Source organism: Zonotrichia albicollis, chromosome 12, assembly GCF_047830755.1.
Source record: "Zonotrichia albicollis isolate bZonAlb1 chromosome 12, bZonAlb1.hap1, whole genome shotgun sequence".
Taxonomy (NCBI): domain Eukaryota; kingdom Metazoa; phylum Chordata; class Aves; order Passeriformes; family Passerellidae; genus Zonotrichia; species Zonotrichia albicollis.
The window spans coordinates 1,756,327-1,778,164 of NC_133830.1; the positions used below are offsets into that span (position 1 = coordinate 1,756,327).

The following is a 21,838-nucleotide window of genomic DNA, read 5'->3' on the forward strand; positions in this document are numbered from 1 at the left end:
ACAGTATTTAATCAATTTTAACTGCAATGCAGCACTTCAGGGTTCACAGAGAGGAATAGGCTGGCAATGAAAAATGTGCTATTTTATATGAAATAATTTGAATCACTGTGCTGGACAAAATCAAGACTATCAGTCTATTCAAGCGTGAGGAAAAAATAACCTCCTGACATTATCTTTGTGTTCTTTTCCTGCTGAACTGCTACAGATTCCAGCCAGCAAAAGTTCTCCTGCTTTTACTGCCTTGAGCCCTCCCATGACAGCCCAAACGAGAGGAGCTCACAGCAGCAGGAAAATGTGAAAGGTGCATCATAATTAAAGAGGCAAATAAAGCCATGGGAAGCTGCCCCTGCCAGGGATGCACCAATGGGACTGGAACTGCTGCAGTCCCCAAGGGGAGCAGGCAGGCACCAACCCCAGCAAGCATCCAGAGATCAGCTTCAACTGAAATGTATTTAAATCTATGTCTATATATATATATATATATATATATATAATTTTTTATATATATCTATGTCTTTAGATATATATTTATATTTAAATATACAATTTATATACATATCTATGTATTATGTATTTATATTTACCTATATATTTATATATTAAAACTGTATTCTGATATATATTTATATTTACGTACAACGATTGTTTATATTTATAGACAAAAATGTGTATTTATATATTTAGATTTACATATGTATTTATATTTATGTATTCTAACTACATTCAGATAATCTATATTCACATATAATAATTTTTTAAAATTTAATAATTAAATAATAATTATATAAATGATTAATAATTTGTAATTATTTATATTTACATATAGATCTATGTGTTTATATATAAATAAAAATTCTATATTTATAATATTATATATTATATGATATATGACATATTATATTATATAATATATATAATATTAAGTTTATAAATATAAATTATATTTATATATGCATTTATATTTGTGTATTAAAACTGTATTCAGATAATTTATATTTACATATAATGACTATTTATATTTATATAGATCTATGCATTTATATATTTATATTTATGTTAATTTTTTTAATATTTATATATAAAAATCTATGTCTTTAGATGGATTTCCAGCTGAGCCCACAGAAAACAGATGTTTGGGAATGGGTGCCAGCACCGGGACCAGGAGCTACTCACCTCCAGTCCCCAAAGCAAGAAGTTTTTTTTTATTTTGCTGAAATAAAAGCCATTTATTTCTGCAAAATAAAAAAAAAATTAAAAAATTAGAAAAAATTTATAAAATTAAAAATTAAAATGAAAAATAAAGTGTCTGCTGGGAGCACATCCTGCATGCCAGGGACTCATGAGAGGAGCACACAGGGCTCAGCTGATCCCCTGATTTTTATAAACCCATCTGGGTTGGGATGGGGCTCCCTCCCAGCTGCTGCAGCTGGGACAGCACAGGAGCCTCTCCTGCTGCTCCCACATCCACTTTTTGCAGCCCTTTTTTGCTTTTCTTGCAGCCCTTCCCTGCTCCTCTCCCAGCCTGCTGATCCCTGCATTAAACACAAATGAACTCATATTGCACAGGCTCTGCCTGTTTACTCTGTTTGTCATTTAATCCCCCTGGTGCTCAGACAGCCTCTAATCTTTCTGTGTGCTGCAAGAATTGAACATTTAGCCTCAAGTACAGGAAAAATTGAGGGAACAAGATGGAAAATTAATATTTCTATAATACACGGAAACACACACCGTGTTTTACAGCGCTCTGAACACTGCCTGGGAAGGAGCTGCTTCTCCAGCCTTACAAACTCAATCCTGCTTTTTAATTTAAAGGTCAAACTGTACAAGCAAGTTTCTAAGATTTCAGGTCTTGGAGGGCAAGAGGTTCTCATTTAGCACCAGCCAACAGAACAAACCCAAAACACAGGAGCACTGGTTCAGAAAACCACTGGGGTTCACCCAGCCTGACAACAGAATGTTAATGCCCAGCCCTATGGGCACCTGTCAGGATTTGATATTTTTTAAACTGTCTACTCATGCATAAAATGAATATTTATTCATCCCTCTCTGGTTGTTTGCCAGGGAGTTATTTTAAGCTCCTTGCTTCTGGTGTAACATATTCCTCTCCCACTCCCGTCCTTGCCTGCACTGTCTCTGACACTGTAGGCATCTCTCCCTGAGAAAGGAAATTAAAAAAACAAAAATAAAGGAGAGCCTGCAATATTAATGGAAGAACACAGGAAGGTTAGAAAAAATGTCTTGACCTTCACAGTGTTTTACTCAATGACATAAGAGGAGTTAGAAAAGAATGCAAGCATACCTTCAGGTCAAAGCCCACATCAGCTGTTAAATTAGTCTTTTTGTACACCACAAAATGAGTTAAAATAAGGAGTTCACTCATATTTCTGTCCAAATTCACACATGTTTTACTTAGGGCAGAGGAACTCAAGCATTTCACTCGATAATACAATATCTTACACAGTTCATTTGGAGTTCAGAATAGTTTCTGCTCTTTTATACTTTTTATGGGCCAGACTTCGAAATTGCATTTCTCAGTTTGCTGTTAATATCCCCATCTCAGGCTGGAGAGTTTATTCTGTGCTCTGTGCACGTGTCACTGCCATTAATGCAAATGGAATGGAGTCAAAACAGAGCACTGAGGGGGAAAAAGCCCTCACTAATCCTTTATCACCTCAGTGGGAAGAAAAGTGATTTGTGGAGCACAGAAAGGCAGAAATCAGGTACGACAATGCTGAGTTTTCCTGGGAGCTGCAGGACATTCCTTGGGCACTGGGAGGGAGGATAAGCTACAAAACCATGGAATGACAGAAGCCAGTCACTGCTGCCTCCAACAATTGGCTTTTTTATGGTGGGAGAAGCAGTCCCTGAACTGCAGCTGCTGATTCTACCCTGGGGTCTTGCAGCACTGGGGAGGGGGATTGGGGCTGGAACTCCACCCTGCTGCCATTCCTGGGGAACTGGGGAAGGGATTGGGGCTGGATTTACCATTTTTCTCCCCAGTTTTGCTCTGGGACTGACAGAGGTGATCACAGGCTGCCCAGGGAATGCCCCTGGATCCCTGGAAGTGCCCAAGGACAGGTTGGATGGGCTTGGAGCAGTCTGGGACAGTAAAAGGTGTCCCTGCCATGGCAGGGGGTGGGACAGGATGGGCTTTAAGGTCCCTTCCATAATTTTGGTAATGGATAAAGTCCTTTATGCTCATGTTCCCTGAGCAGCCCTTCCTGGCTGTTTGCTGCAGGTGCCTCTTAGGACAACCCAGGTGAGGAAAAAAGAGAATCAGCTCCTACAGAGACCTAACTCTGGTCCTCATTGTCTCTGTTCTTGTTTTCAGGGACCAACGTGGGCAAATGCCTCACAAGGGACTCAAAACAATCCCAAACTTGAAGAATTGTTGGGGTCCATGTGCTTCCCTACAAGGCTCAGAAAATCCCAGACTGGTTGGGGTTAGAAGGCACCTCTGGATATGTTCCAGCTATAAAAAACACAGATTAAAACTCACATTGAAACATTTAAAGCATTTTCTGAGTACCACAGACACAGCTGACAAGGACAGCCTCTGACTATGATCCATCACTGCAAATGTGTGGGAGAATTAAAACTGACAGCATTAGAGCTCTTTGATTGATTTATCACTTTGTAATCAATGTTTCTTGATTTGCTATCCAATATAGATTTTACCCCAAAGAAGAAGGAGATAGAGGGTAAGGGTAATAATCTTTATGTTCATGGCCTATAATAATTAATCAGACGCTGGACTACTCATCAGCAGGGCAAAAATTAATTCAACACATTTGTCAGCTCCTCTCATTGTTTACCAAATTATTAATTTAAATAACTTTGTCAGCTTATTCCTTTAAATATCTTGGTCAAACCACAGCTTTTCCTTTTGCAAACAACATTTGACAGAACACGAATAAACGAAGAACACGAATCAACACCCGGCATTGCTGAAACGCTGACATTCGGCCCTGGAGGAGGAATCATGAAACCAAAGAGGATTTTGTGCCCCAGAAAGCCCCAGTAGGAGTGGTTTCAGTCACCTTTGACCACCAGGCTGCCCGTGCTGCTGGCTGTCCCAAAGTGGTTGGTGGCTGTGCAGGTGTAGCTCCCCGCGTCCGCTTTGGTGACGTTGACGATGCGCAGGCTCCCGTCATCCAGGACTGTGATTCTGCAAAGACACCACGCACAGCAGCTTGATTAGATTTAGATTCCCCCTTTTTTTTTTTCCAAGCCTCCACAAACCCAAAGCTTCAGCCTGTGTTTGTTTTGGTTAAGGTTGGTTTAAAAGGTACAAAATGCAAGTGGAGATCTGTACATTTCAGTGGGTCTCAAACCAAAGGCACCACTCAGGCTCCACGTTCTGCAGCAAGGAAAATCCCTGAGTATTTCTTGCCAAACCGCTTATTTTTGTTTTATTTATTAATTGCTTCACTGGAATTCCCTTTATAATCAGATTTTAGGGGTGTAATAGTATCCTGTGAGGCAAATAATAGCATAATACTAGTAGTGAGAAAAAAACCAAAATAAGCAAATGTCCTTAACAAATAAAAATTTAAAATTAAAAAAAAAGATAATAATAATAAAAAAAAAAAAGGATGGGAAGGGAGCAGTGGAGGGAGGTTTCTCCCATCTCCAGCCCTCCCTGGGCACAGATCAGAGCTGCTGATGCTGCATCAACCCCACTCTGGCCCCAGCAGGGCTGGGCAGCACCAGCAGCTCCCCAGGAATGATCTCCTGCTCTTCACAATTCCAGTCCCTCAGGAACAACGGGGCCTTTCTGAAAGCTCAAGGCGCCCTTGGCAGGCATTACAATTCCAATCAATGCAAAGCAGGACAAGCTCAGCACTGTGCTCCAGCACTGCCCCACCAGGCCCTGCCCTCCTTCCCTCCCTCCACACTTCTGCCACCCCAGGAAACCCAGAAAAACTGGAGTTTTGGATTATTTCTGCACAGTTGAGGTTTTATTTTTGGTTATTTGTGCTTTATTTTCAGCCATATGGCTGCAAGCTATTTACTGGCTAATCTCTTCCATGGATCATTTTAATTGTGTCTGTTGATGAGGCCGGATTTAATTTCAAATTCTAATGCCTTTTCTGTATCTGTCTTTCTCCTGCCATTTCTTTCCTTCTCACTTGTCCTTATCCCCATTGTCAGGCTGGTTTTGAGGTGGTGAGGACTGGAAAGCCCTGGGGACCCTTTGGATCAGGACAATCCAGCTCTGGCACATCTCAGGCTGTGCTTCTCTATTTCCTTCCCTTCCTAAGCTGAGACTGCGCTCCCAGGCTTTGCCCTGAGCCCACAGACATCCTTTAACCCCAGGCAGGTTTGCAAAGAGCTCAGGAGGGACCTGAGTTCTCCAAACCCCTTCCCCAGAGAGCCCCAGGGATGTTGAATTCCCATCTGGTCTCTCAGCACCTCCCTCCACACTCCTGGAAAGGAGCAGCATTAAAAGTGACAGATAACTGTACAAGTTAACTGATTTTTTCCAAATAAATCAGACCATTAAAACCTCTCTGTGACTCATTGATTAGGAGGCCTTATGGTTATGTGGCTCTTTTTGCTGAAGCTGCTTTTTTACAGGGAATGTTTTGTCCTCTAATCTGAATCCAATGTGCTAAAAGTTAACAAATAATTATTTGAACACTAGGAAATTTGTTACAGTTAGTTGAGAAGGGAGGGAGGCCTCTCACTGATGTTGCTAATTCCCAAATTTTCTTTGCAGACCTATCTGCATTAAATGAGTTGAGAGGCTCATTTCAGGCCACTGAGTTCTCAAACTGCTAATTGGCACAAAAGCAAACCACCCTTCAGCCACAGCTTGCAGCAGTTTGGGTGAAAAAGTTCTACCAAGACACAAAGTTCCAAGTGACTGAAGCGCTGCTCAGTGTGCTCTCTGCTCTGAAATGCACCCTCAAAATGTTTGCTAACCAGGGAAGGCATAAAAACAAACCACATTTCCCATAAACACACACATCAAACAAAGTGCTGAGTGTGCACCTCTTTAAACCACTACAAACTCAGCAAAGGAGCTACTGACTTGCTATTAAATGTTCTGTTCTCTACTAACAGCAGTGGTGACAATTAATAAAAATATAAATCTCTTCTTGCACAGGTTAATGAACTGTTCTGCTGCTAATGTCACTGCTAATCAGAGAAAAATCAAATAATAAAATATCCATTTGGGAAAAAAAGAAAAAAGACAATTTAAGATAGTCTAGCATCCATATTGGAAGAAAGGTTGTCTATTTTAAACACAGCACTTGTAAGAGAGAATCTGGGGGTCTGTGCTGTCAGCTGGAGATTTCAGGTCCACAGGGAGCAAAGACAGGTCTGGAATGAGGAGATAAAAGCATTGCTTGTTTCCTGAACTGCTGCACTGGGTTCCACTGCAGCAAGAGCTGCCTGTGTCAGTGTTCGGATCCAAACTCTTCTGGGGACAAAGGACCTTTGGAAATCCGCAAACAAAATCCCTCCCCAGCCACTTCCATCCTGCAGCAAATGGGAGAAACCCCTGAAGACTTTGCACACCCGGGAGGAGCTGAGAGGCCCAGGGCCCCCAGAGCAGCTCCTGTGACAGGGACAGGCACAGGGGACAGGGGATGGCTGCAGTGCCAGAGGGCAGGGCTGGCTGCGACACCCGTGCCAGGGGGACCACAGCTGGCTCAGCACAGCCCCGAGTGTGCAGGAGCAGCTGGAGATGGATGGGAGAGCTCATGATGTCCTGGTGGCTGTTTATCACCCGTTAAATAATGCTTGCCATGCCGTGGGGGTCACTGAAATGATCTCATGGATGTGGTACTGGCAGTTAGGCAGAGCTGGAGCAGTGTCAGGAGGAAGAGCAGGGCAGAATCCCTGCTGCTTTTTCCCAGTTCATGATCCCCTGCCAGGTGTGCAAATTCCCAGCAGCAGCTGTGTCACCTGCAGGATGGATGGAGCAGGGCAGGTGGGATTCATGGAGCCCACTGCAGCACTCCCAGTGATAAACATTCCTCAGATGAATATTCCTCAGGCAGTAACATGTGCATTTAGAGACAGAAATTGTCCTGGTGAGCCCAGGAAGAGTTTTATCACTGATTTTGTGAAAATGAGATCAAGCCCTTGCTTGGAATAGAAGGGAAAGAAGAAATCAGGAAATCTGCCCAAGTCCCAGAGCTCATCACAAACCTGAGTGTCAGTCAGCACCTCCATGGAAATCTCAACCTCTGGAGGCTTGGCTGCATCACCTGCCTCTCCCAAAACGTGCCTGCTGCTCAGCTTGGCCTCCTGCTCTGACAGAACATTCCCTTAAAACCCCAGACTTACCAGAACATCCTGCTCTGGGGCTTAACTGAGAAATGCTCTGTGGCTCCAGGAGCAAACAGGCCCTGGAGGACATGAATTCCATTCACATCCACATGCTTCCACCCTGCAGAGCCAGGGGGGCTGGAGCTCACCTGACCTTGCAGGGGGAAGCCCTTGAAGGGTGAGGAGCAGGGCCAGGCCTGACCTTTCCAGCAGGAATGGTTCCCAATCCCAGCAGGAATGGTTCCCAATCCCTCCTGACCTTCCCAGCAGGAATGATGATTCCCAATCCCAGCAGGAATGGTTCCAAATCCCTCCTGACCTTCCCAATCCCACCTGACCTTCCCAGCAGGAATGGTTCCCAATCCCACCTGACCTTCCCAGCAGGAATGGTTCCCAATCCCAGCAGGAATGGTTCCCAATCCCTCCTGACCTTCCCAGCAGGAATGATTCCCAATCCCAGCAGGAATGGTTCCCAATCCCTCCTGACCTTGCCCCCAGGAATGGTTCCCGGTCCCACAGCCCTGCTCAGCCAGGTGGCACGGCAGGGATCCCTCAGTGCATTCCTCACAGCTTGCCCTCTATTTTTCTGTTCAGCAGGTGGAAACATGTGGATATGAATGGAATATGGATGGAATATGAATGGAATATGAATGGAGTACAAATGCAGAGCATGTGGCAGCCTGGGTGTTCCTCCCCTTCCCGAGGGACCCAGCTCAGCCCCAGCACTGCAATCACAGCTCTGTGCTCCTTCACAGCAAAAGTGCTCAGAATTACAAAGTGACTTTTTTCTTTTTCTTTTTTTTTTTCCCTCTCAAATGGTTTCATTAGCACTGCTGCAACGGAGTAAGGTATTTTGTTTTCTTATCTAATCATTTTAGCATTTTAATTTATGAAATACAAGCATAACTACCCTTGCTTTCACTCCTGATTAAACACACGCAGCTGAAATATTTCATGCTTAGCCAAGTGAATATTTTAAATAATTTTTTCCCCCACTAAACAATGCTTAGGATGTCCCATCCTTTTTCTATTACAGGGAGAAAAGATGTCTTAGAGCAAGCATTTAAATGAATGTCAGCTGGAAGAAACACACACTGAGTGCAATTTGAGATAAAACTACCATTGATCCCTTCATGTACAGCCTTTGTGCCAGTGGTGACGTGGCTATTGAAAAGAGACACTGGTGCCAGAGTTCTTCTAAGAGATAATCCGTCTTCTGAGAGAGGATTTGGGTTAAATGTACCTGTGAAAAACAGTGTATTTCAGCTGACATGATGAATGGCCTATTGTATGCCATGGCTGGGCTGGGGGCTGGAAGCAGAGAAGAAAGCAGAGGCATCAGGCAGCCCTGACTGCAGTCTCAGCAGTGTATTTGTTCCCTCTTTTCCCAGAGTTCCTTGGCAGGGATATCTGGAGCAATTCTTAGCCTAACAGCAACTTTGCTTCATGCCACAACTCCAGGCAATTGCATTATTTATCAAATTATTCCTATTTCTATCAGACATCTTTGTAGCTGTTTATCACCTTTAAAATAATGCTTGCCATGCAGTGGGGGTTATTAAAATGATCTCATGGCTGTGGTACTGCCCATTAGGCTATTTTGGGTAAGCAGTGAAGTTTATAAATCCTCCCAGGTTTTATTGCTCAGAGCACCCAAAACCAGGGACACAGCTCACGAGTGCCTGCTCATCACTTGGAGAATGGGCTGGTTCAGAGTATAGCCCACAGGTAACAAATAACCCCTGTGGCCCTGGGATGCTGTCCCCAGGTGTGACAGGGGATGTTGAGCCCTTTGTGCTGCATACATAACTCACAGCCAGGTCAGAGCTTTCTGTTCCCTTCATCTCCATTAAAATACCTGAGGTCCCAGCCAGGCTCCTGGGGTCCCAATTCTGATTGTGCACAGGGGAAAAGCCCTGACCCTAAACCCCACCCAGCCCCTGCCATGCCACAGGAGCACTCTAGGCTCTCTCTGCTCTCTCAATGGGCTTTGCTTCCTGCTATGGGTTTCATTTTTTCTGCTCTAAGTCAGTGAGCACAGAAAACCTGATTTTGCCCAGTAAATCCCATTGGAACGTGAATGACTCGTGCCCTGTGGAGGCATCACCTAAGGAGACTCCAGAAAAACCTTTCTCCCACCCTAAAATCACCTCCTTTTTTGTGCAACATTTTTGCCTCCTCAGCATCACATCCTGCAGCACAATCTGCTTTCTCACCATTCACCAACACCCTCAGCATCCCCCTAAATTTCCCCCCAGACCCTCAGCATCCCCCTGAATTTCAAGGCAGGGAGGGCTTTCCAGGCTGGGCTTCATCCTGTCCTGTCACTCCAGATGTTTCTGAATGGGGGGACAAAGGGACACCACCACCACCACCAGGGTGGGACATCAGCACAGCCTGAGGGCTCACAGCACCAACCTGAGCAAGGAGGGCACGAGCTGGGTCTGCTCCACAGCTGCCAGTAAATCCTAGGGGAAGGCAGGGTGATCCCCGTGCTGGAGTTTTCCATTTGATTTCCATCCAAACTCCCATTGATTTGAGATGATTTCCATCTCAGCCTCCTACACACCTGCACCTTCCTGCCCTGCTGGCTGTGCCTCCCCCAGAGCTGCTGCAGGGTTTATTTGTCTGTGAGGACCTGTCTTTTCATGGTTCACAGAGGAGCCTGAGATAATTTAGAGCCTCTGTCCAAGCCCATTTAATTTAGTGCACGTCTCTCTCTCAGTGAAGGCAGCAGTAGATAACTCCTGCCTTATCCATGACAACTGACAGGCCTCTTAACAGCAACCTCCTATAATTAATTTTCAGGTAAGAACGATATTTGCTCTAAATAAACTGAGGGAAAATCCTGTTGCATTGAGTTCAGTAGAACATCTCCCACTTCCCAATGTGGGAAGCCATTCCCCCTTGTCCTGGCACTGTCTGTCCATGGAAAAAGTCACTCTCCCTCTTTTAGTACTGACTTATATCATAAGAACCTGTAAATAATATTCTAAATAGAAAGAAAAAAGAACATCTTTTGCTCAGATAGCTAGTTTTGATATTATAGTAGTGCCCCTTTGGAAACATCCAACAGCACACTGCCACTGAATTCAGCATCAGCTTAAACCAGCCATGGATCTGGCATCCCACATTTGCCCACAATTTTCTTTTCCCACCAATTGTGTATCTGCAGTGACAGAGCAGTCCAAAGCAATAATGCTGCATCCAGCCATTATTAATATCTATAAACACAAAAGCTGTGGTTTGTCATCATCTTCCCTTCGGTCTGTACGTTTTTAAGACAAGTCTGGAGTGACAGAACCTCATCCTGATGGAGCAGGGAGGCAGCAGGAAAGGAAGGCAGCATTTACAGCTATTAGAGACTTCATGTAGATTGTTCAGAGATGCCTGGAGTAATAATTCACATACAAAAATATCCCCAGGTTATCTAAGAAGAACACTTCTCTGGAAAATATCTTTCTTTAGGGATGCTGATAACAGGAGGAAACAAATGAAAACCAAACACAAGAACTGTGAGGGACCCTGAAGGAGCGAGGGGGCTGTGGAGAATTTCAAATAATAGAAACCTTTTTGCCTTCTCTCTCCAAGCACTCTTTTTTTTACTACACACAAAATTAAAATAAATACAGTCAGAAAGCCCGTGCCATCAAAACAAATATTTGAGCAAGCAGATTTGAGTAGAGCAAAGCTTTGTTTTTACAACAGCTTTCATTCCCTAGATGCGAGGCAGCGACAATTTTATACGGGAAGACTCTGCAAGTCCAGAAGGGTCTGATTTTGGTGCAAAGAGCCAATTTTCCATTGATTTTGGTGGGAAATGCAGACCATCCCCCAGGGAAATGGCCCTTTTGACACAGCCCCTCGAGCTGGCAGATTATTTTACAGACAAAGCTGACTGATAAACCATGAGCGCTGCGATGGCACCGCGAGGGACAGGCGTGCTCCGCTCTCCAAACAAAAGGCTCAGGACCTGGACCAGCTCTTCTGGTGGCAGTGGAGGAGCAAAACACCCTGAAAAGCACTTCATGAAAAGCTGGGCCCTCCCTTTCTGCACAATGAGCCAGCAGAGACACAGCTCTCCACACGCGTCCTCCTGCGCTCGCAAGCGAGGAAAATCCCGTCTGGGCAGCAGCAAAGCCACTCCTGCTTTCACTCCATCTAATGCTCACTGAAATATCTGCTGTGCTCATTCTTCCAGGGCACTGGCTATAGCCCAAGGCATGGGAATTAAATGGTTTCTAGTCCACAGAGAGGGACAGTGGAAATCCAAGGAATGGTGTTTGGAGTGCGCATCCAGCCACCCACGCCAACAACGCCTTCCTGAAAAGGACAAGCCACCACCCTCCACCTACAGCCACCACTGTGGAGGTTTGTAGAGCATGACAATCAAAGGGAGCTCATAAAAATTATTCTCTTATGAGAAAAAAAACATCCATGCAAGATTTTCAGAGCCTCAGCTGCTGACACAAAGCGTTTCTGGGAGCGTTCGTGAGACGGGAGCAGAGGCAGCAAATGCATTCTCAGCTTATTTGTTCCAGCTGATACCACCCGAATTCAAGCCCAAAGGCACAGCCTTTGAAAGATAACACATCCTCCCCTCTGGTTCCAACAAAAAAATGCCCAAAGTACAAAGGGAAATTATGCACTTGGCTTATAATGGACATTAACAGGTTTGTGAGATCCCAGGACACATCTAAATCACTTCAAAATGATGCTTGAATAGCCATCAAAAATATCACCAAGTCTGAAATGTTCATTAGGCATCCTTCTTCCCCTTTAGACATGTAATGATTTCCTTGGATTATAAAAGTGCATCTCACAGTATGGCCCTAACTGTAAAATCATTGCCTGCTTGCTCTTCACCATAAAAACACCCACGAGAAGAAACATCTGATAATAATTTTTTTCCTTGAAAATGCTACAGACATACTAAAATCATTATCAGCTGGAGGACAAGCCGTAAGCTGCACATCAGCTCCAAAGTGCATTCAGGAGGCTGATGCCAGGATTTCTTTGGGAAGCAGTGGCTGTGGGATGTGCTCACCACAGAGCAAACCCCATCCTGCTCCCTCCTCCTGTGGGGAGGGACCAGCTCCTTCCTGGAGCAGCTTTAACAGAGGGAGGAACAACTTGTAGCTGTGTGTTCAGCACCAGAGATGAATTTAATAATCATAAAACCTTGAGAGACCTCAAGCAGGAGCAGCAGCAAGTGACACATTTAAGAATGTCAGCACAGGACACGTCTGGCTGCAATCCAGAGGTTGGATCCCTCAGGGACAGAGCTCTGGATCCTTCACCCCCTCCACCACTACAAGCAGAATTCTGCTTTTAAAATTAATCCACAAGCAGCAAGGTGAAAGCCTGATGATTTCTCCTGACCCCTTGTGACAGGTTTCTCTTAGGGATATCTTCATCCTGCTTTTAGGGATGTCAGCACAGGACACGTCTGGCTGCACTCCACAGGTCAGGCGCCTCTGGGACAGAGCTCTGGATCCTTCACCCTCTCCACCTCTGCAGGCAGAGCTCTGCTTTTAAAATGAATACACAGGCACTGAGGTGAAAGCCTGATGATTTCTCTTGTCCCCTGTGACACATTTCTCCTAAGGATATCTTCATCCTCTTTTAACACAACACAGCTGGGTGTGCTCTGGAGCTCTGGTGCCTCTGGGACAGAGCTCTGCACCCTTCACCCTCTCCACCTCTGCAAGCAGAGCTCTTAAAATTTTAAAGAGCTTTTAGAATTAACACAGAAGCACCAATATTAATCCAAGCAAGCGCCAAAATTAATCCACAAGCACCAAGGTAAGAGAGCTTTTAAAATTAACACACAAGCACCAGGCACACAAGCACCAAAATTAATCGACACAAGCACCAAAATTAATTCACGAGCACCAAGGTAAAAGCCTGATAAGTTCTCTTGACCCCTTCTCTTGTTAATTTTAACTTGGCAAGCTAAAATTACCCCACGAGCACCAAGTGGAAGCCCTCTGACTTGCCCATAGCCCCTGGGGCACAGCAGCCCTGGGGTTTGTCCCCAGCCCTGTTCTGGCCAGCTCCAGCAGCAGCACAGGCAGCAGTGATGTCCTACACGTGTCCCACGGAGCCCTACAGCACCAGCACGCTGCAGATGATGTGCTGGGGCTCAGGAGCAGATTGCTGATGCTGCAGGAGCTGTGGCACGGCGTGAGGGACGGGCTCACCCCGGCTGGAGCTTGGCACAGGCCGGGGCTGCGCTCGCCAGCTTGTGGCTGCAAACTGAAATCAGCTCCCGCTTCTGCAGCAGCAGATGGGAGAAATGGAAATTCTAGGGATCAGCCTAATTAGTGAGGCACACAAAACAAACCAGCACCAAACCTGGATTCTACACAAGTCCCTAATCTTCTCTGGTAACCTTTAGCTGGAAACACTTATAGGATCAAAAATCATTTTTAGGTAAAGCCCTTGAAGAACACTGAGTCCAACTGTTAACCCAGCACTGCCAAAGCCACCACTGACCCCTGTCCCCAAGTGCCACATCTTTGTAATCCTCCAGGAATGGGGTCTCCACCACTTTCAGTGCTAAAACATGGTGTGACCATAGAATCAGGATGGTTTGGGTTGGGAGGGACCCTAAAGCTCAGGGACACCTTCCACAGACCAGGCTGCTCCAAATCCCAATCCAGCCTGGCTTGGACACTTCCAGATCTGCACAGAGCTAAAACCAGCTTCTGCTGGCAAACAGCTTATGAACAGGAGGCCACCAGGGACAACAGCTTTCCAAGGCTCCTGACCACCAACCCCAGCGGCTTCCTGGTTCATTTTATACTCTTTCTGCAGCAAATTGGTTAAAATAAGTGGACAAGTCAGTTGTTTCAGATGTTGCAATGAAGTAGAGCCATCTCTGCCACGGTCTGTGCAAAGTGAGATGAATGATGGACAAACTTCAGAAAGCCATTTGCAGGGTGTCATTTTTCATCCTGCCTGGGCAGGATGTAATGAAAACCCGACAAGTTATTGATGCTTTGGTTACCTGTCTGCCTTCAAGAAATCGCACAGGTGCTTTATGTAAAAGAATAAAAAAATACCAAGAGTCAACACAATTAATGGGAAGCAATGATGGGAAGCATCCTTTGAGGTTTTCTTTTCTGCTGAAGTGTCACGAGGCTGTGTGTCCAAAAGACACTGCTGGCAATTCATCTCTCAAGCAATCAGGATAAAAATATCACCATGGTTTGTACCCTGGCAGCAGCCTGGGAAAGATGTGCTGTCTGTCCTCTTGCCATTTTCTTTCTGGCTGTTTAAAGTAATTAAGCACTAATTAGGAAGCTTGAGGCAGCAAATATAAAACTGGAATTTATACAACTTTTTGTACTCAAGGCATGCTGGAAGAATGGGAGAGAAGCTTTGCTTGTTCAGTTTTACCATTTTTCCTCCTCAAAATGATGCAGAATCAACATGGATATGTTAAAATTCCTGTTATAAAATAATAACTGTAGGAGGGGGCCTGTAACTGAACAACCCATGTGAGGAGGGCCTGAGGATGTGAACTCTGAGAAAAGCATGGCTCAACTCTTTCAGGGAGACAAGACTTACTGGGCAGCTTTGAAGTGCAGAGGACTGCGCGGGGGCGCCCACGGCCCTGGAATCCGGCTGTCTGGTGAGGGGCGAAGGCCAGGGCCCCTGCGCATCTGAAGCCAGCCCCCCTCGGCGTCTTGGCCTCGGGCTGAGCTGGGGGATAGCTCGGAGCAGCGCGGTGAGAGACGAATTAGGAGGCGACCACTTGCTGGGGGTAAACTGTCGGTTTATTACAGAAGAACCAACAAGGAGGGGAAACACCCAGCAAATGGCCCCGAACAGGGGGCAGGAGAGGGTTTTAAGGGAAAAGGGGGGAAGAAGGCAGGGAAACCCGGCTATCCAATAGAAATACATATTTGGAGGTACAAAACATAACTGATACACTAAAGTAACCAACTGTTATAAATCATAGGAGGGGCTCCGGGGCTACAGCCAACCATAACTCCCAGAGAAAAGAAAATTCTCGAAACCTGGGAGGAGAAAAAGAGTGATTGACTGACCCCAAGGAGGAAACAACTTTCACTTTATAAGAGAAACCAAGGGAGGAGCAGTTTCATTTCCATAGCAACCTAACTGACAGGGTAGCAGCAGGAAGTAATACAGAAAATGGGGGGAGCAAACTAACGAACTTAAGAACACACCACAGCAGAGGACAGCAAAAAAACTCAGGTGAGCAGCCAGTTTGGGTGACAAATCACAGCAGCTGTCTGGGGTGCTGCTCTCTGTGCTGGTGTTCACAGGGGTCCTGGGATGAGGGAGGAGATGAGAATCTTGGCTCCATGTTTCAGAAGGCTGATTTGTTATTTTATGATATGTATTATATTATAATAAAATGATATATTATAACTATACCAAAAGAAGAAAGGATTTCATCAGAAGGTTTGAAAGGAATGGAATGATAATAAAATCTTGTGATTGACCACAGAGTCTGAGCCAGCTGACTGTGATTGGCCATTAATTACAACCACACGAGACCAATCCCAGATGCACCTGTTGCATTCCAGCAGCAGATAATCACTGTTTGCATTTTGTTCCTGAGGCCTCTCAGCTTCTCAGGAGGAAAAATCCGAAAAGAAAAAACGAAAGGATTTTTCATAAAACACATCTGTGACAGTTCTCTGTCCCCAGTGTGAGTTATCCCGCCACTCCCTACACTCCAAACGCTTCCATGGCTGAGCTCACTGGGAAAATGGCACCATGTGCTGCTTCCTGTGCTTTTGTTGGCTCTCAGCTCAAAAAAAGAACAATGTTCCTGCTGTAAGCACTGTGGCTGTGCAAGCTGACACGTCCCAGAGCTTGTCAGCCCTGCCAGACAATGGGAGGATTTCCATGAGGACCCTGAGTGTGCCTGGGGTATCTGGGTCAGATCCTGCTCTGACAAAGTGCACCAAGACGGTCCCTCTGCACAGAAACTTGCTTAATTAAGATAACAGATGTTGCTACTACACAACTCACAGCGAATGGTTGTTTAATTGGACACTTTCATATTCTTTGCTACCAGCACAGAACATAATTTGTTTTTTTATGCATTTCTTTCCTTACAATTAAGCTGCATAAACAATGCAGGCACTGTACATTCCTGGAAAAGAAACAGCTCTAATGATGTAGGAGCTTTACATGAAGAAGAATGAGAGAAGAGCAATTTTTTTGGGGGCTTTAAAGTACAATTATTTTTCTGTCCCAGCCTGAGCATGTGTCTGGTGGCAGGGTAAATACGACTTCCAACAGCTCTAGGAGAACATTAGGAGTTTGGACTGTTGTGCACATATTTTAAATAAAAGTTTTCTTGCCTTTCCTGCACTCTTTTTGCTCTTGGGGAGCCAAGGAGAATGGGAAAAGTGGGAAGCTGTGGGGGAACAAGAGAAATGTGAATCTGCTCCTGAGCCACACAGTGCTACAGCTTCACCTCTGGGAAATGTCTCACTCTGGGAGGAATAATAAATGGAATTATTGCCACTATGGCATGGAAAATAAAAACCCCTTTGCCTAGGCCCAAAACAAGACCTGAGAGAAGAGGGAAGACTGGCAGGGGAAGCAATGCAGACGCTATGCATGTATATCTGTGCTGTTCCTATATAAAATTTACCTTCTGGAGCCAGGCCCCCAACATCATTTTGGCTCAGTTAGGCCTCCAAGGCAGGATTTCCATTATTATGGAGATGAAGTGCCTTTAATGACTGCAATAATATAATTGTACCCCAGGGCAGAATCCCTAATAACGCAATTGCACAGCTCTCAAGCACCAGCAAGAGATGCCCCGAGGCCACGGCATTCATTAGAGGTGCAGCACACACCACCTCAGCCTCCAGAGAACAAAGTGAAACCTAAACCCATAAAACTAATTTTTTTTTCTTTTTTTTCCAGTGTGCTAGTCTCTGCTCTGGGGCAAACATTGAAGAACACTCTTTGTTTTGCCTCCTGGACAGCAGGAGCCTCCAGAGCAGGAGTTTCAGCAGCAAAACCCACACAGAGTGTCTCCAGCAAGGCACTGAACACCCCACAGCAGCTGAAAAGCCACAGAAAACCCAGGAGAAGCTGTGAAGGGATTGCCATGGCAGCCAGCAGGCTGAGCATCAGCACCCAGAGCTGCTGCTGCTTTTAACTCCACCTGCAATTGGGAGGATCACCTATATTGATCAACCTGCACGTGATCAACCTGCAGCTGGGGAAGGATCCAGATGTTCAGGTGTTACTCTGGTTTTTAAAGATTTTTTTAAGCTTTCTGATGTTGATATTCTTGTAGTGAACTTTCTCACACACTTTCTGTAAGTAACTCGTGGTTTTGCATTCCTTTATGGAGAAGGAGAAATTTGATGGACTGTTGGTTTGTGCAGTGTCATTGGAGAGGTGGCACTGTCACCCTCCAATCCACTGTCACCCTAGGAAATCTATAAATGTTAGAGCCAGAAAATAAACTTCCCTTTTCCCCTCACCTTGAGATACACAGCACTGTGTATTTTGTTTTTTCGTGTTCTACAGTGACATCCAGGTGCCTCTCTGGCACTCACAGGACCCTTTAATGTCACTTTTAGCAGAGATTTCATTGAATTTTCTTCTCCCACGCCTGTCTAAAAGTTCTGTGCCCTGTCCTAGATGAAGAGATTGCAGCAGCAGCTTTCCCTGGCACCTTGCCTCCTGGATTTCAACAGATTCTTTTCAAAACAGCCAAGCAAGTTCTTGTTTGAAATCCACACACAACTGGGGGTGTAGGGAGATGCTGGGGCTGTACCCCAGGCACTGGGACAGTGGGGAGGAGGTGGCATTTCAGCAAGCACAGAAAGCAGAAATAGAGCAGGATTCAGAAAACAGAAATGCAGCAGGATTCACAAAACAGAAATACAGCAGGATTCAGCAAGCAGAAATAGAGCAGGATTCAGAAAACAGAAATGCAGCAGGATTCACAAAACAGAAATGCAGCAGGATTCAGGAAGCAGAAATGCAGCAGGATTCAGGAAGCAGAAATGCAGCAGGATTCAGCAAGCAGAAATAGAGCAGGATTCAGCAAGCAGAAATGCAGCAGGATTCACAAAACAGAAATGCAGCAGGATTCAGCAAGCAGAAATGCAGCAGGATTCACAAAATAGAAATGCAGCAGGATTCACAAAGCAGAAATGCAGCAGGATTCAGGAAGCAGAAATGCAGCAGGATTCACAAAACAGAAATGCAGCAGGATTCACAAAGCAGAAATGCAGCAGGATTCAGAAAACAGAAATGCAGCAGGATTCAGAAAGCAGAAATGCAGCAGGATTCAGGAAGCAGAAATGCAGCAGGATTCAGCAGAGCTCAGGCACTTGGCCCCTCCTGCCCATGAAGGCAGACAACAATGACAACAATGACAACAATGACAACAATGACAACGTCACTCCCTAACTGTGCCTTTCACAGTCTCCAGGTCCAGGCTGCAGGTGAATAACTTTTACACTTTCTGTAAAAGTGGTGAGGATTCAGCAGCCCTGGAGACACAGCCCAGTGAGCGTCAGAGCAGAGCATCTGGGAATCTACTTTTTTTTTTTTTTTAAACAATAGTTACTTAGAGGCAAAATATTTGGGTTTTTTGGAGTGCATTTTTATCAGCTTCTTGGCAGGGATGATTTAATAGCAGACAGAGACGGGATGGGCACCATGGGAATGGGAATCTCACCCCCAGCTCCTTGGGATTGAACACAGGCTGTTTGCAAGTCAATTTTGCAAAGCTATTAATGACAAATTTAGCTCTGATTGCTGCAAGTCCCTGGGTTAGTTAAAGAAAGAAATGGTTACTTTAAGACATTACCTCTCATTTTCTCTCAGGATGTCTTTTCCTTTCTTCCAAGAATAAGTAGGTCTGGGGGAGGCTTTGGGCTTGCACTCAATGATCACTTCACCCCCCACTTTAACCAGGGTCAGCTTCTTCAGCAGCGTCTTGGAGAAGTCTGGCCCGATGGCTGAAAGCAAAACCAACACAAACCACATCAGAATTCCCTCAGGAGAAACCAAAACCAGGCTCATTTGAACTTCACAGAATTCCAGGGTTGTTTCTTGCTTGCAATTCCTAAATGATTGTATGAACTAGTCAAGTTTGGATGGGGTAAAAAGACACCTAAGCACTACTTTAACTGCAAAAAAAATACTTGATTTGTTTAAAAATGTGTGTTCAGCTAAAAACCCGAGAAACCAGTAACCCCACCATGCACATCTTACTGGGACAGCACCCCTAGGAACCCCATGCTTGAGGAATATAAAATATTTCCTTTTTCTGTGTCAGGACCATCCTTTTGTCAGGCAGGGAAGTTCTCATAAACACAGAACCCATCTAATTCATCAGAAACGTTAATATTTCCAGAAAGGCTGACACTTTTATGCTTCCTATTCATAATTATTGCATAAACTGGGTAATTTATTTACATTCTGTAAAGGTGGGAAGCACTGACACAGCCAGGTCCTGAACCAAGCAACACAAGGCAAGAGCTGTTTGCTCCAGGGCACAAAGAATCAGCTTTTCCTGCCCTCAGGGCACAAAGAATCATCTTTTCTTGCCCCCAGGGCACACTCCTGTGGTTTGTGGCAAACTCTCAGATATCCACTGAGCTGACCCCAAAGCCCTGCAGCCTCTCTGCAGCCTGGGGAACAAGGAGATGCTTTGGCTTTCATGAATAAAGCACAATCCCACACTGAAAACGGGATGGGCTTTATGATCCAACAGTGCTCCAAGTTCCTGCATCAGTTTTTTGTTCTCCACATCTAATCACAGGCAGGGACTTAATTCTGGCACTCAGAAACACAGGTAGGATATTAATTAAACGCTATAAAGGAGCCCTGAAACCAGCACTGGCTTTGTAAAACACTCCAGAATTAAAGGAGACATCCTGAGGACACTTCCCACCAATGCACTCAGAGCCAAATGCATTATTATTTATAGAATTATTAATATATCATCACTTCTGAAACTAATTTCTCAGATGATTTTCCCAAATTAATAAGCAAAAGGATTTTTTGAATAATCCTGTTGCTCCCATCTCTGTAATAAACAGTTTAGACTGGTTTTTTGTGAGCCATTTGCTGCATTTTCTTGCTCCTGTGTGAGACACAGGAGTTGCTCACTGTGGGTTTATTTTGTGACGTTCAAGATGTCATAATTTGACATTTAGAAACTCTGGGCTCCTTTCTCAGCACTGCCACAACTTCCTGTGCCACTTCAGGAGTAATGAATTTAATTTATTCACACCTTTTGTTTGTCAAGCAGGGTCTTTAATGACCTTTCTTTCCTACTCTAGGCCCACATTTCATTTTTCCAATTTGCTTTTTAAACATTTAGCCTGAAAATTCTGTAAGACAAGAGTGCATCTCAGTCTTGTACAATGTCCAGCACCACTGGATTCTGCTTTTATTTAAAGACTCCAGGCAAGATAATTGGCAACAGTAATTGAGAAGAATCACTCTGAGAAAAGCTGGGTCTGTAATTTTCCATTTCTCTCTTTCACTTAATTTTGGTGCAAGTCTCACTTGAGATGATTAAACACCACCAGTAGCAAGTGCTTAACTTCAGGACCTTTTAAAACAACCATTTTAACCCTCAGATCTGGTTAAAAGCTAAAATTTCCCAGGGAGGGCTCAGAATGTTGCCCTGCTTTGAAACTCTAGTGAAAAGGCAAACCCGCTGCTTTCCTTTCAACATGTGCCAAGCTCAATCACAGATGCACAGGGATTTATCTGCAGGACACCATTCGGGTGCTTTTCCTGCGACAGACAGAAGCAGAGCTGCAAATTCCAAGCGAGAAGTTGGCCAAATAAATATTCCTTGCCAGGTTTCTCAGACCAGACCCTCCAAAATTTGGGTTTTTTGTGCGGACACGAGGAGCTGCTGGGCACGGGGACACCCTGGGAGTCCCCAGCAAAAAGGATTAAACCTCTTTCCTCTGGAAACATCTTCCTCCTTCCCAAAGGTCCATTTTTACCAGGTTTTAAATAGACAAGAAAAGCATCAGTGGGTTTATTTCGATTTCTTTCATGTCCAATAAATCTCAGCATTGTGAAGTCTAATTTATTGAGCATTATCGTACCCTTCTCCAACAGCAACACACACAATCCTTCAAACGAATTTTTTTTTCTATGCAGGCATCTATCACTGATGATAAAAAATGACCAATAATTGAAAATCCCATAGCTGTAAAAAAACCTGATGCTTTGCTCTTCAGGATAAATCAGAGAATGCTGCTAGCGAACATTTCGTTTGAGAGCAGCTAAACTGTTATTTTGTGATCAGGAATTTGTTTAACCCTTTGAAAATACATCCCTGTGCTGAGCAGGCTGCCTCTCGTTCAGGAATGTGGTTTGGGATTGAATTGCAGGGACCCCTGGGATGGTCCCATGTCGGGTTTTCAGCTGTTTGAAGGGCCTGGAAAGGCCCGGAGTGGCCTTGGGGCAGCCCGCGTATCGAAGGACGAGAAGAGGCTTCAGTTCTTCTTTCGGTCTTTATGTTTATTAATTGTTTATCTAAAAGATTTTCTTTCAGCCCGAC

The 21,838-nt window shown here is 44.7% G+C and overlaps 1 protein-coding gene across 6 annotated transcripts in view; it reads right to left on the reverse strand.

The window, feature by feature from the left end:
• LOC102064532 (contactin-4) overlaps positions 1–21,838 on the reverse strand; it is a 275,228-nt gene that overhangs the window by 28,846 nt on the left and 224,544 nt on the right. For all 6 annotated transcript variants that reach the window (XM_074550309.1, XM_074550310.1, XM_074550305.1 and 3 more), the window contains 2 exons: positions 19,115–19,265; positions 4,041–4,168 (listed from right to left, as the gene is read on the reverse strand). In XM_074550309.1, coding sequence (XP_074406410.1) covers positions 4,041–4,168; positions 19,115–19,265 — 279 coding nt within the window. The remainder of the gene's footprint in view (positions 1–4,040; positions 4,169–19,114; positions 19,266–21,838) is intronic.